The sequence below is a fragment of the Larimichthys crocea genome, chromosome III (assembly GCF_000972845.2).
Source record: "Larimichthys crocea isolate SSNF chromosome III, L_crocea_2.0, whole genome shotgun sequence".
NCBI lineage: Eukaryota > Metazoa > Chordata > Actinopteri > Sciaenidae > Larimichthys > Larimichthys crocea.
The window spans coordinates 41,163,961-41,178,938 of record NC_040013.1 but is presented as its reverse complement, the minus strand read 5'-3'; the positions used below and the strand labels follow the sequence as shown (position 1 = coordinate 41,178,938).

At 37.4% G+C, this 14,978-nt stretch overlaps 3 protein-coding genes across 4 annotated transcripts in view; 2 read left to right on the top strand and 1 right to left on the bottom strand.

The window, feature by feature from the left end:
- The window catches only part of prdm6 (PR domain containing 6), an 81,207-nt gene that overhangs the window by 31,524 nt on the left and 34,705 nt on the right, over positions 1-14,978 (bottom strand). The window lies entirely within an intron of this gene.
- Positions 2,401-7,247, top strand: LOC109142419 (uncharacterized). Its single transcript, XM_019276125.2, has 3 exons — positions 2,401-2,531; positions 2,762-2,819; positions 3,626-7,247. The coding sequence occupies exons 2-3, from the start codon at positions 2,801-2,803 to the stop codon at positions 6,604-6,606; spliced, it is 3,000 nt and encodes a 999-aa protein (XP_019131670.2). The 5' UTR covers positions 2,401-2,531; positions 2,762-2,800; the 3' UTR covers positions 6,607-7,247.
- Positions 10,220-14,876, top strand: LOC104934730 (GTPase IMAP family member 8-like). Of its 2 annotated transcripts, none has more exons than XM_019276126.2 (3): positions 10,220-10,281; positions 11,035-11,109; positions 11,615-14,876. In XM_019276126.2, the coding sequence occupies exons 2-3, from the start codon at positions 11,088-11,090 to the stop codon at positions 14,293-14,295; spliced, it is 2,703 nt and encodes a 900-aa protein (XP_019131671.2). In that variant the 5' UTR covers positions 10,220-10,281; positions 11,035-11,087; the 3' UTR covers positions 14,296-14,876. The 2 variants fall into 2 exon arrangements, with proteins under 2 accessions (XP_019131671.2, XP_010748764.3); XM_010750462.3 differs by having other exon boundaries at positions 10,226-10,383.

Here is a 14,978-nt window from a genome sequence, read left to right as displayed (position 1 = left end):
AAAAAGAAGATATTTAATCCAAACCATAACTGCTTTTTAATATCCAGATAATTCAAAACACATTGAGTTTCCCCATGTGAGAAACGTTCAACTAATTAAGTTTGACTTCACTCCACTAAAACGCCTCTTGATGGAATCAAAAGCCCCATTTAACCGTCAGACTGTTAAAATACAAATACATCCAAAACCAAAGTTCAACGTCAAATCCAAACCTGCTTAGTGAAGAAATACAGAAACAACAACCACACTGGTGTTGTTTAAGATTTAAGATTTGATCCGTTACAAAAAAAACGATTTCTTTTTGACCATTTTCTGAATCAGCCAATCATTCATTTCGTCAAGGTTTAATCTGATTTCCATGAAAGACTTGAAACTTTCTGCAGATAGATAGACAGATAGATAATCCATCAGAGTCAAAATTTAAACAACTTTATTTTTTTCTGCCAAACCGACTCTCAAGGGAAGAGGGCAGCATAAACAGTGAGAGAGACACTTTGAGGAGGATAAATAACTAAAGCAGAAAAGACAAACAGACAGAAAAATTAAAGAAGACAAAAAGAAAAGCCAAAGAGGAAGGAGGAGGGGGGGTGTCAGCTGTGTGACATTACGGTTATTTAATGAAGTAAAGACACACCGAGCTGAAATACAATGAGGAGAGGAATGAACGATTTTTAAAAAAACATGAACAGAACCTGACTGACACCGAATTAGCAGTTTAACAAAGTTCAGATTTCAGTGCTATACTACTATTTCACAAACAAAAACAAAAAAAATATGCATTTTCTCCATTAATGTCAGTGAGTGAAAGTACAGATAAAGATCAGAAATGTTTAAGGAGAGAAGTTAGTTCAGCCAGACAACTTGAACTGTGTGTTTTATTAATTCTTTCCACACTGGGGGAGGGGTGGGGTGGTGTTGGACCCATGTAAAAACACAGCCAGGAGGGACCAGGCTATAAATCAAACATACCCGATGACCTCCCAGGATAAAAAGAGAAAGTGGGGTCCACAAACATGGAGTGGCTTGTATGTATTTAAAACAAATGTATGTGTTTAATACATACACGCTGCTACATTCAGGCGGGGCTGTGTTATAAATCAAACACATCCAACAGGCTCTCAGGTATGAAAAATAAAAACCCCTGCTGCCTTACAGCAGCGTGGTTGAGTTTAAAACTGTTCGTCTGGCAGATCAGTGGGACACAGTATCGTCAGCTCTCTGATCTTTCCTCTGTTCTGTTTTCATACAAAGCAAAAATAGCTTTATAAACAGCTTTTAAATAATAGCATACATATGAACAGTGTGAGGTTATAAATTAAACAAACCAAATACCTAAAAAGGTGTAATAATGTGTCTACATGCATAAAAATATGTTTATCTAGAACATTCATGCTGACAAAGCGTAACAAAGTCATTCCAAAATTGTAGTCACTCAGTGGCAATCTTCTGAGGTTTGAAGGGTCTACATTCAAAATGACTTTACAGCTCAACTTCTAACAAGTCAGACCTAAAAAGATCAGCAGCAGCCAGTCAGGTGTCAGCATTGAGGGTTTTTTTTCTCTCTTAGATGCAACGTACTGTCCGGTTTATTTAGAACAATATTGAAACATTTATCTGAAACATACCTTTGAAAACTGACCATGTGCGATCTGTCTTGCTCTTAAACAGCAAACTGCACAATACATACTTTGAGTTTGGCCCAAATCCTCTAATGTCACCCAAATAAGCTCCTGTTTCCAGAATAACTTAAAAGCTAATTTGTGCTTCTCGTGAACTTTGTCTTAACCCACCACCATTTTTTCGCATGTACCCAATAGTGCTAGGTACAGCACATGTGCACACTTCTTGTGTGTTTATCTTTTATATACCACTTGCCCAATCAGGCAAGTCAGTTAAAACATTTACTAGCCTGACATGGATTTTTACTTTCCTCAGACAATTCCTATTGTTCAGCCCTGCCAGTGATTTAAACTTTTGTCCAAGCTAGTCAACAGGAAAGAAAAAATATCTTATTAGAGAAAGACCTTTAGTCCATTCTACAATTTAAACCTGATCTCTGAAAAACCCAACATCTTGAAAATATTCTAAAACATTGGAGGTGGCCAAAGACCAATTTCTAACCAAAGGTTCAACAGGTAACTGAACTCATTTCATGACTTTGCTTAAAAAATCAGCTGTTGGTCATTTACTGTTCACATGCACACTATAAATACTCCAAACAGGACGAGTTTTACCAGTTTTTCTGAGCCTTGATGAGAAATCACGTGGACTTCCGCGTCTTTTAAGGGAAATAGGTCATGAGCAGTTAATCCACCGAACACCGCCAGGATGATTTCAGTGTTGTGTTTTGGCACTTAAAGAGTCAACATTACTTCCGTGTATGTGGGCCCTACCCATCAACTTTCTAAGTATGCTGGCAAGATAAAGAGTTGACTTTCTTTTTAGAGCTGGGACTTGATTCAAGCACTTCGAGAAAAGGTTATGCAGCAACCTATATGATAAAACTACAATAAATTATACAACAACCTCAGGTAAGTGCAGCATGTTTAATTATGTGAAGAGGGAAAAGAATATAAAGTAAGACAAATAGAAAACTAGCAACCAGCAAGAAAGCTAATGAATATTATATATTATATTTATATCTATAGGAACTTTTATACATACGTCATGTATTCAGATGTTTTATGTGTGATGTGTTTTGCCCAGCAACATGGCATAATTTTTGTTTGTTTCCTTTTCCTTGTTTTCTTAAACCCAACAGACACCGACTTCAGCTACAGTGGAATTTCCCTAACACAACATGGCTATGTCAGCATTTGGTAAGACTAATAAGGCTTTCCAGTTAGGAGGAAGACATTAATGAAATCCACTACAAAAAAATAAATTGCCTTATGTAACAAAGATAAACAAAGGCAGTGGGCCAAACTTGGTATAAGATAGTTGCAGGGTGAGAGAATGGAAGACAACCTTACATTTATCATATATAGAATTTTAATGTCATGTTTATTGTCATGATGCCATAATACTAAAAGCTGCATTCTTGCATGAATCAATATTTTCAATATTGACAAAATACTGAATTAAATTTATATTTGTAATATGAAAGTAATGACTCATAGTGTTGCAGCGGCCCTGCTGTTAATAATACATAACTTTAAGCCTTAATATTATTTGAACGGGTGAGTTAAAAATAATTCAAAACGTTTTCTGAACCAGGAGATTGACTTACTTCCGGGGCAAGTCTCAAGTGGTCGCTCGAGGCATTACATTGACCTAATTTCCTGGAACCTGAGGTTGCCGCTTTGTTGCAATTTAATAATTATCATGAATTATAGAGCTCTGCAGACCATGATCTGTTTCATGGTGACCAGTTTCTGGGAAATAAAAATTCTACAAAATTTATAACTGTGTACTTAAGAAAAACATAAATCCCAAAAAACATTCCCTAACCCAGATAGACCAAACAGTTGCAGTTTGTGTGTTATTTTTACATGATGAAGAGAAACCTGTCTCTTAACTTTAAAAAAGAAAAACCATGTATGAATGACAGGCATTAATTAAAAAACAATGGAATTGAATTCTGAAAATGTGTAATGCTTTTGTTTTTTTTGTTTTTGTTTTACAGCAACTGACCTAAGGATTGTCGTGCTTGGAAAAAGTCAGAATGAAAAGAAAATATTGAGCAACTTCATCACTGGAAAAAAAGATTGTTCTCAACAAAAAATGACCAGGCAATTTGGGTATATTCAAAGAGACTGCAGAAAAAGTCCATTCACAGTTGTGACAACAGCAGATGTCTTCAGTTTGTCTGGGACTAGAGTGAAACACGAGATGTTGAAGTGTGTGGCTCAGTGCCCCCCTGGACCAAATGTTCTGCTGCTGTTAGTGAAGCCTTCTGATTTCAATGAACAGGACAGACAAAAACTTAAGTTCGTCATGAGCCTCTTTGGACAAGATGCTTTCAAATACTTGCTGATTATCATAACACAAAATGATAGGGAATGTAATTCCTCAGTGAACCAACTCATCCAAGACTGCAGACAAAGGCATCACACAATCAACTTGGACGAACAAGATTTTTCTGACTGTGAGCTTCAAGAATTGATTGAAAAAATGGAATACATAGTCAGTGAAAACAGGGGACGTTATTTAAACTTTACTGAGGACACTGATACCGTGGAAGCATCTGAATGTCCAAAACCCGCTCTAAACCTGGTGTTGTGTGGGAGACATGGAGCCTGGAAGACTTTAGCAGCTAATTCCATTCTAGGGGAGAGACAGTTTGGTCCGCATGCTGACTCATCAGAGTGTGTTAAAAAGGAGGCAGAGGTGTGTGGACGGTGGGTTTCTCTGGTGAAGCTGCCTGCCTTGTATGGAGAACCTCAGCAGGCAGCAATGAACAAATCATCCAAGTGTATCTCCCTCTGTGGTCCTGATGGTGCAAATGCCTTCATCTTTGTCCTACCTTTTGATTCCCCAAAAGAGGAAGACAAGAATGAGTTGGAGACCATTCAAAAAACATTCAGCTTTAAAGTAAATGATTTCATCATGATTCTTTTAACTACAGAGACAAATCCTAACTCTCCAGTGACTGTGAAGTTTCTTCAAGAAAACAGAGACATAAAGCAGCTCTTGCAGAGCTGTGGTGGACGATATGTTGTCTTCAATGTCAAGGACAAGCAACAAGTGCCTGAGGTGTTAGATACCGTGGAAAAGATGAGAGCTGGAGGATGCAGAGCCTTCACAAGAGTTATGCTTCCCAAACCGCTTACTAGAAGTAGGTCTTGTTTAAACCAGGATACGTCTCACAGGATGGCTCAGGGTAGAGAGTCTCTCATGGGAGGGTCAAGTAAAGAGTCTGTCAGGGTAGTGCAGGAAAAAGTGTCTGTCGGGACAATGCCAGCTAAAGAGTCTGTTAGGGCAGTGCAGGAAAAAGTGTCTGTCGGGACGATGCCAGCTAAAGAGTCTGTTAGGGCAGTGCAGAAAAAAAAGTCTATTAGGGCGGTGCACAGAACGGAGTGCCTCAGGATGGTGTTGATTGGGAAGACTGGTTGTGGAAAGAGTGCCACTGGAAACACCATTCTGGGCAGGGAGTGCTTCGATTCTAAAGTTTGTCAAATGTCAGTGACCAAGCTTTGCAAAAAAGAAGAGGGACAGATTAATGGCCGGTCTGTCGCTGTCGTCGACACTCCCGGCTTGTTCGACACAGCTCTGTCCAGCAGTCAGGTTCAGCAAGAGCTTATGAAATGCATCAGCATGTTGGCGCCAGGACCTCATGTGTTCTTATTAGTGCTACAGATTGGCCGCTTTACACCAGAGGAAAGACAGACTGTGGAGCATATCAAGGAATTTTTTGGCAAGAAGTCAGAAGACTTCATTGTTGTCATATTTACCAGAGGAGATGATCTTAGAAAACAAACAATAGAAAGTTACATCGAAGAAGACACTCAGGGCCTCATCAAAAAACTGTTGATAGAATGTGGAGGAAGATACCAGGTCTTCAATAACAACAATCAGAAGGATCGTTCTCAGGTCAACGAGCTGCTGGTCAAGGTTGAGTCAATGGTGAGGAAAAATGGCAATGGCTACTACACCTCAGAGGTATTTGGAAAGGCAGAAGCAGCAATACAAAAAGAAGAGGAGAAGATCATGAAGGAGAAGGAAGCAGACATACAAAGAGAGCAAAGGGACCTTGAAAGAAAGCATCAAGAAGAAATGCGAGAGAAGGAGAAAAAAATGGCAGAATTATTCTCTGAATGTAACCAAGATATGAGAGCCAAACTAGTTAAAGAAAAGGAAGAACGAATGAAGAATGAGAAGGAAAAGAGGAAGAGAGAAAGAGAAAAGAGAGAAGAACAGGAAAGGAACAAAAAAAGGCAGGAGGAATTCAAACAACGCGAGTTGGAACAAAAACTTAACATTGTGGAGCAAAAACTAGAAGAAAAAAGCTCAACTATTGAGATGACGCTATTAATACAGAGTAGAGCAGACATGAATAGAGAACGAGAGGCCTGGGAGCAAGAAAGAAGGGAATGGTGGGAGAAACGGAATCGAGAAGATGAGCAGCGACGAGAGGAGGAGCAAAAACGACTTAAAAAGCTCAGAGAAGAATATGAGGAGGAATTCGAAAGATGCGAAAACGAAAGAAAAGAAAAAGCTAGAGTCAGAAGAGAACAGTTGGAAAGAGAAATGGAAGAAGTACAAGAAAACTACAAGAAGAAAATGGAAGAAATCAAGAGAAAAAATGAAGAGGCGGCCAGAAAGAAAGCTGAAGATTACAATGATTTCGTACACTTATATGCCAATGATCTTTCAGCTGAGATGAGTAAGTACGTAAAGGAAATTGACGATCTGAAACAGAAGCAACAAAACCAAAATGAGTTGATGATAGGACAACTGCGCAGAAACAAAGTATACAAAAAAGACTTTGATAAACTGAAGACAAAACAAGAACGAGAAATGAATGCGCTATTGACACATTCTAACAGAGAACAGCTGAACAAAGAAATCGGGGAGCTAAAGAAAATACACGAGAAGGAAATAAATGACTGGATACAAGAACACGTGGAAAAAGCCACAGAAGACAAGGTTTGTTCCATTTTATAAGACGTTTTGGCACAGTTTCAAATGGAACATTGTGAATGTTTGTTTTGACAATGGACCTGTGTGAAATGGCGTCTTGTCCAAGGTGTAACCCGCCTCATGCCTAATACCAGCTGGGAAAGGCTCCAGCCACCCGTGACCCTCATAACGATAAGTGGTTACAGGAAATGGATGGATGGCTTTGACAACTTAAAATATTAAGTGATTTGACTTTTGGCCTTTTTTTTGCATTGACTTGATGTATATATTATATATATTCCTATATCAATATGTTTAGATACCAATACCTTATTTATGTTGTATAGTTGTAGATGCAAATGTCTGTGAATAATTAACAGTTCTCCTGGCAGCCACTGCACTCTATAGCAAATCATTTCTATAACATTTTACATTTTTCATGTTCATTAGCTGGTTCAGTGTAAAGTTCATTGTATCTGTGTAACAGACAGCATGTTTGTAAAAAAATGTTTTTGGCCTAATGGTCGAATCTGCAAGCGTATATTGTCATTTAAAATGACATTTGATGATGTTTTTACACAAATTAAACAAAAAGTTAACGAACATTTAGCTTTAACACTTTAACTCAGTTGAGAATTATTAAATGTTGTAAACCAATGAAACATGAAGCAGATAAATTAATGCATAAAGGATATAATCATGTTTAATTTGGTTTTAAAAGAAATGTTTTAGTTTTTTTCTCATTTACATTAATGTTTGCAGTTGTCAAATGTAACTAAATATATTGCCACATTATAAATATCTTATTTTATCTTTTAGTTCAGTTGAACTTCTAATTACAGGATGTTAATACTGTATTTATCACCATGTATTACTGTATATGCAAGTGGAATGTTTTTCCTCCACAAAATTTGCTAATATATTCTTTTGTTACTTTTCTATTTAAAAATATATATGTAGATAATTAAAGTGTTTGAATATTTACATTGTTCTATTTTCCTCATAGAGTTCTTGGTTGTAAATAATAAGAAGTTCAGTCTTTACAGAGGTGGCCATATTTAAACATACAGATATATATTGTTTTAATGTCATTGGTATGTTATATAATCTCACATGGCAACAGAACTGTGTGACACTGAAAAACAGTGCTAGTTGATGTGTATCTTGCTATAAAAATACTGAGTCTGTTCCTCATTGGACAGAAGACAGCTCTGACTCTTTACTGGCTTCTCCGCCCTTGTGAAAAACAAGCTCACCAAGCAAGTCTAGCAGCAGTTTTGTGTGTATTATGTCACCAAGGTGGAGACACAGTGTTGGACTGGATTACATTTAATTTAGCTACATGATAAATGTACACCTGATTTATGAATTAATGCTCTCCATTGTGTTGTTTTGAATTTATTAAACAAAACTATAATTTGGTGATTGATGTTTTAAACCATATGTAACATTTCTTTCTTTTTAATTAATAGTTATGAATAAATCTGGCAACTTCTGCACCTTGGAAGACTTGGCTTCAATTTGTGCATTTTTGTATAACTGAAAGACTCCTTTCATTGATTTAAAAACTCTAAAGACTTTGTCTATGGAAGGAGCTTTTGCTTTTGTTGCCGTTCTTACTGGAACAGGTAAACCAATATAGGGGGTGTGGCCTTCTGGCTACGTAGTGTGCTACAGGTAGCAGCTACTGATAGTCAGAGCTAACCAGTTCAGAGCAGCATCTTTTTGTTTCATTCATATTTGTCTTTACATTCCATTGCCGGCCAACATTCAAAACACACAGTGAATGCTCTGTAACAAAAGATACCCCAAGTGAGGAAGACAAGAATGAGTTGGAGACCATTCAAAAAACATTCAGCTTTAGAGTAAATGATTTCATCACGATTTTTTTAACTACAGAGACAAACCCAGACTTCTTAGTTTTTGTCCTCAGTGACCTTGGTAAAAGGTATTCCTTGTGCACTGTCCTTCACTATTAATGTACATAATCCAACATTGCTCCAGCGGATGCCCCTAAAAGTTAATATTGGCTACACGACAATACATGTTACAACACCCAACACCCAGTATAGTTTTGCAGTGAATCCTGATTTTTACTGTGTCGATTTTGCTTGTTTTTTGTGGCTTCTTCTCTATGTTCTTCAGCTTATGCAAAGGACATCAGTTAAGTAGGCCGCCCAGTGTAAACATGCCAGCGATCCAGTAGGAAAAGAGGCTCAACATAGACAGAGTTGATTATCATAGCAACCCTTTACGAGCTTTACTTTAGTCAGGAGACGCTGCAGCCTTTATTTACTGACAATTTGTAACCTGCAGTGTAACCTGCAAGACTGACAATTTCACTGCTCACCTTATCCTCTGCTCAGGTTATATTTGCCATCACTTTCTGCCACTTACACAGCCTGGTGTAGGTGAGATTGTTGCATCTTTCTCTCTTGTTTCACCTCTGAGCCAGCAGCAGAGGTGGTAAAGTAATTCTCAAGATCAGAGTAAAGCTCTTGTGTGTTGTTTCCCAACTGCTGGAATAGCACTGCTATAATAATCAATGAAAATCAGCTCTGCCTACACTGAGAGGGTACTGAATCTGAGGTACCAAAAACATCTCTTTGGTCAAGGGTTGTCATACTGGTGGAAATCTGCCTCTAAACCGTGACAAAAACACTGAGTTTTAAGCTTAAGTACTCTCTAAGTAAATTCAACAAATGTATAAAAATACATAGAATCAATGAAAGTACTAACTACACCCTGAAATTATTACAAAAAAGGCTAACTGATAATCCCCAGGTGTGCCTGATGATCAGATGGACCCGAATTGTCACAGTTTGTTGTTACTGAAGTGTACTATACTATGATTCACACAATATATGCTGTGAAAAATAATCAAACCAAAATTACTGTAGTGTGAGCTTTGAGTTACCACAATACAAAAACACTGCCAGTCTAATCCCACAATGAAAATCTTTAGTCACCAGCCGTGTGCAGCTTTCAGCTCATAGTTTTGGGAAAAGCGAATATAAAACCATGACCTGACATTCCTGTTTTACAGGTTCACAGACACTGGCTGTCAAAGAAGTAGTGCCAAAAACTGCAGTTCTTTGAACAACCATATGAGGCTGGCTCCATAGGGCCCCATAACAAAATGCCAAATGTCAAAGAAATAAACATGTTTTACAGTCAGGTTCTCTATAGCTAATTTCATATACAGTACAACTGACCCATTATTTTAATAACATGCTTATTCATGGCTGCACCCTGCTAGGGACAAGTTTCAGTTTTAATTTTAATTGCCTTGATGGGAAAGCTCACCCACGCCTTTTCCGGTCTTTGGGGAATTTCCAAATGCAGACAATTAGAGGTTCTCAGATTCATGCTTTAACATCAGTGTCCCACACAAGTCACATTTCTCTGATGTTAAAGTAATACACACCTATAAAATACACACATGTTGTAGAAATAATGATGATACTGTCACTTGGCGTGTTAGTGTTATATGCCCAACCCTGACTACCATAAATCTCTTCTCACATTTATGAAAAAATGACTTATGGGTAGCGAGAAGTCAGTATTCCTAGTCCATACTGGGCTGTCTCATTTGTGTGACGTTAAGCCCTGCCCCGTCAGCTGTATCAACATAAAGTTCGTCCTGAGTAAGATAATCTGATTATAGAGCTGGTACTTCGATGTGCCTTGATGAAAGATTATGCAACAATATTTAACCTGGTGAGTAGACAATCAGAAAAGAAATGCAACAAATGAGAGAACTTCAACAAAAGCTACAATGGGAAATACACTACAATGAAAGCACAGCAGCAAAAACCTCAGGTTAGTGCAACATGTTAATATATTTACTAATAGAATTAATCATGTATTAGTAGTTAATAGTCAATTAAGTATAGTTTCATGAAATGAAATAAGTATATAATGCAATTATGGTAATGCTGTATATGGTTTGTGTATCATGAAGTTTTACACCAGAAATTAGTTAAATTGAAGCAGATGATTATCTTTATGTATTGAATGTTATCCAATGTGCCTGTAGAAATTAAAATTATACTTTTCATATACTGTATCTTTTGGTTACTTTTGACAACAAAAATAGTAAGCTGTGTGTAATAGACTATAATATGATCCTGTAAAAAGATCTTTCTGGAAAAAAACAACATTATCATTTATTTTACATGAAAATCAGTTGTGACTGTTGTTGTTTTGTAGCTATTTGTAGTTGTAGCCACTTTATTTGCTTCCTATTTATGTCAGTATTTGACGTCCTGGCAATGGGACTATCATTTAACTATCATTCTCCAATATGACTGACCCAACATTTAAGCAACACTTTTAATATGACAGACAGTCCCAACTCAAAGTCCACTTACTAGTTGTAGTAGCATGTATGACCAGTTGTAACTTTGTGTAATTTAATTTATCTCTGCATTTTATTAATATAATTTTGTCTTGTTTCCTAAACCCAAACAGCCACCCTACAACCTCTCCACTAGAATTTCTCTCCTTTGCTCTGAAGTGAGAATATGGCAACACCTGGTAACTATGGTAAGAATTCATATGTGATGTCATGAGAATAGACATGAGGTCAACCAGACAAAGGAACAGGGAGTGTATAAGACAGCCACAGGCTAAAATAGCAGAAGTGTTTATAAAAACATACTTGTTCTTGGCAACTATATGATTAAACCTTTTAGTTTCAGCTGACTAATTGTTGTCGACTGAAACTGGTTTACCTGCATAAACATAGATGGAAAAAATGTTGATAGTCAACACACAACAGGGAGCCATTTCTTGACATCCATGCTCTTTATGTCAAGCCAATGGATGAACAGATCTTCATTAGCCAGCTGTAGCCAGTTTAGTAGAGAGACCATTTAAAATGTCTATAATTAAGATGCATTTTTCAAACATTATCCAGTTGATTCTGACGGTCCTCAAATGCATTTATGAACTGACAAAAATAAAACTGAACACTCATCTAAGTCTAAGTTGTGCAAATTTTAATGCTTTGGCTCTTGTTTCTTTTTTTCGTTTTTTTTTGTTTTTATAGGATCTGAACTAAGGATTTTGGTGTTTGGAAAGAGTAAAAGTGAAAACTCAACACTAAGCAAGTTCATCACAAGAGATTTTTCTAATCTGAATATATCAAAGCAATGTAGAGTGACCTTTGGGAAATGGAGAAGAAAAGCACTAACAGTAGTGGAAACCTCAGATGTCTTCAGTCTGTATGACGATAGAGTGAGACATGAGATGAAAAAGTGTGTTGCTCTTTGCCCCCCTGGACCAAATATTATCTTACTGTTGGTGGACCCTTGTGATTTCAATGAAGAGGACAGACAAAAATTCAAGTTCATTCTGAGTTTCTTTGGTCAAGATGCTTTTAAATACACAATGGTCATCGAAATGCAAAATGAGGAGGTACAGAATTCTTCAGTGAACCAAGTCATCCAAGACTGCAGACAAAAGCAGCACAAGATCTACTTTGATAAAACAGATCTTCCTGAACATGATTATCAGGCACTGATAGAAAAGATGGAGAACATAGTGAATAACAACAAAGGAGGACATCTAAACTACACTGAAGGAGCTGATCCCATGACAATAGCTTTTAAACCTCCTCTGAATTTAGTGTTGTGTGGCAGATTTGAAACCCAGAAAACTTTGGTTGTAAATTCCATTCTAGGAAAAGGAAGGCTGGATTTACCTTCTGACTCAGAATGTGTCAAAAATCAAGGAGAGGTGTGTGGACGTCAGGTTTCCCTTGTGGAGCTGCCTGCTTTGTATGGAAAACCTCAGGAGGCAGTGAGAAAGGAATCATTTAGGTGTATGTCCCTCTGTGATCCTGAAGGTGTCCATGCATTCATCTTGGTCCTACCTGTGGGTCCCGTCACAGAAGAAGACAAGAAAGAGATGGAGGCCATGCAGAACACATTCAGCTCTCGAGTGAACGACTTCACCATGATTCTGTTCACTGTGAACTCTGACCCTAATTCTCCAGATGTTGTAAGTTCTCTGAAGGAGAATAGGCACATCCAGGAACTCTGCCAGAGCTGTGAAGAACGATATGTCGTCTTCAACATTAGGGACGAGCGGCAAGTATTTCAAGTGTTGCATACTGTGGAAAGGATGAGAGTGAGTGATTCCAAATGTTTCACAAAGGACATGATGGCCAAGCCCCGGTTGAATAGGGATTCAAGATGTAAATCTGTACTGAAGATGGCAGATTATAAACATCAGAGCAGAGAGTGTATCAGGATGGTGCTGATTGGGAAGACTGGCTCTGGAAAGAGTGCCACCGCAAACTCTATTCTGGGCAGAGAATGCTTCAACTCTAAAGCCTGCTTAGGGTCAGTCACCAAGCTTTGTCAAAAAGCAACAGGAGAGATTGATGGGCAGCCTGTCACTGTAGTCGACACACCAGGATTGTACGATACAAGTTTGTCCAATGAGGAAGTTAAACAGGAGCTTGTGAAATGCATCAGCTTGCTGTCTCCAGGACCTCATGTGTTCTTACTTGTGCTGCAGATTGGCCGCTTTACGAAAGAGGAACAAGATACTGTGGAACTGATCAAGGATTTTTTCGGCAAGAAGTCAGTAGACTTTATCATTATTATATTCACCAGAGGAGATGAGCTTCGAAATCAATCATTTGAGAGTTTTATACAGGGAGACAGTGAAGGTTTTGTTGAAAAACTGATTGCTGACTGTGGAAGAAGATACCAGGTCTTCGACAACAAAGATCAGAATCATACTCAAGTCAGAGAGCTACTGAGCAAAGTTAAGTCAATGGTGAAGAAAAATGGTGACACCTGCTACATCTCCAAGATGTTCCAAGAAGCTGAGGCAGCCATACAAAAGGAAGTGAACAGGATCCTGAAGGAAAAGGAAGACGAGATACAGAGAGAAACAGAGGAACTAGAAAGAAAATATGAAAAAGAAATACAAGAAAAGAAAAAGATATTGATGGAACAAATGAACAAAACTGAACAAAAAAGAGCACTGGAAATCAAACTGATCCAGGAAAAGGAAGAGTGCATTAAGAAGGAGCAAGAACAGTCGAATAGAGAGGAAGAAGAGAAAAAATCAGAAGAAAGTAAGACAAAACAATCTGAAAAAGAGCCAACTGCTGACCAAAAGGTGATGCAGATCAGAGAGAAGATGAGACAAGAACAAGAGACTACGGAGAACAAACACAAGGAAAGGTGGAAAAAACAACATCAAGATCAACAGAGACAAACACTTAAACTTAAAAAGCTCAAAGAAGAATATGAAAAGAAAATAGAAGACGATCAAACCAAAAAAGAACAAGAGAAGAAAGTATTGAAAGAACTAGAAGACTCCCTTGCAGAAAAACTGGCAGAAATCAAGAAGAAACATGAAGAAGAGGCCAGAAAGCAAGCTGAGGAAATGAATGAATTCAGAGACAAGTACACCCAGGACTTTACAGATCTGCTGGTACAGCATGATGATCTGAAGCAGAAGCAACAAAAACACAATGATTTTTTAATCAAACAACTGTGCAAACACAAAGTATATAGGAAAGACTATGATATATTGAAGAAAAAGCAAGAAGAAGAATTGAATACCCTGATAGTGACATCAACTTCAACAAACACAAGAAATCTGGACAAAGAAATCAATGAACTAATTACAGTACACGAGGAAGAAATAGACATCTGGATACAAGAACATGTAAAGAAAGCCAGAAGTAGGAACTGTTTCATTTTGTGAGGTGTCATGTTCCTAAGAAATTTCACAACATTGGCACAGTACACATAAATAAAGGTGAATGCAGCTCAATGCACACTAAAAATGTCTCATCAAAAAAAGCATTTCTTTACTGATTCAAACTGAAGTTCAAGCTTGGTGAACACAAAACTACATCCCATCACTGTTATTTCAAAACTAGTGATCGTGTTAATCAATGATAATTGCTATTTTTTTTCCTTATGTAATTCTTTTTAATTGTTTTTTTAGTTTTGTTTATTGTTTTTGTAAAGTGTAGATATTTTATGGTGTATTCACTCTTTGTAGATCAGATATATATGATCTTTAAAATGAAGTGGCATGCATCATTAATCTTATTAACATTAACATGTTTCTAACTGTTACTGTATTTGCCAGATCTAGAGGTCGGGGATAGAGGTCTCCACATGACGACACACATACCCCTCACACAGCTGCTAGTAAATTAGTGTGCTCTAGCTACAGTAGTTGGATATTTATTTGATGAAACAATGTGTTATCATGCCAATTAACTGTTAAAAGCTTTTAACCAAATGTGTTTACAAGGATAATATGTGATTTTATCTGGGCTCTGACTATTTACATTTTATAAGATACATCACTGAAAATAATAACTAATTAAGCTTTAATTATGTGTCTTTACTTTAGCTGCACAGTCTGTTCAATCA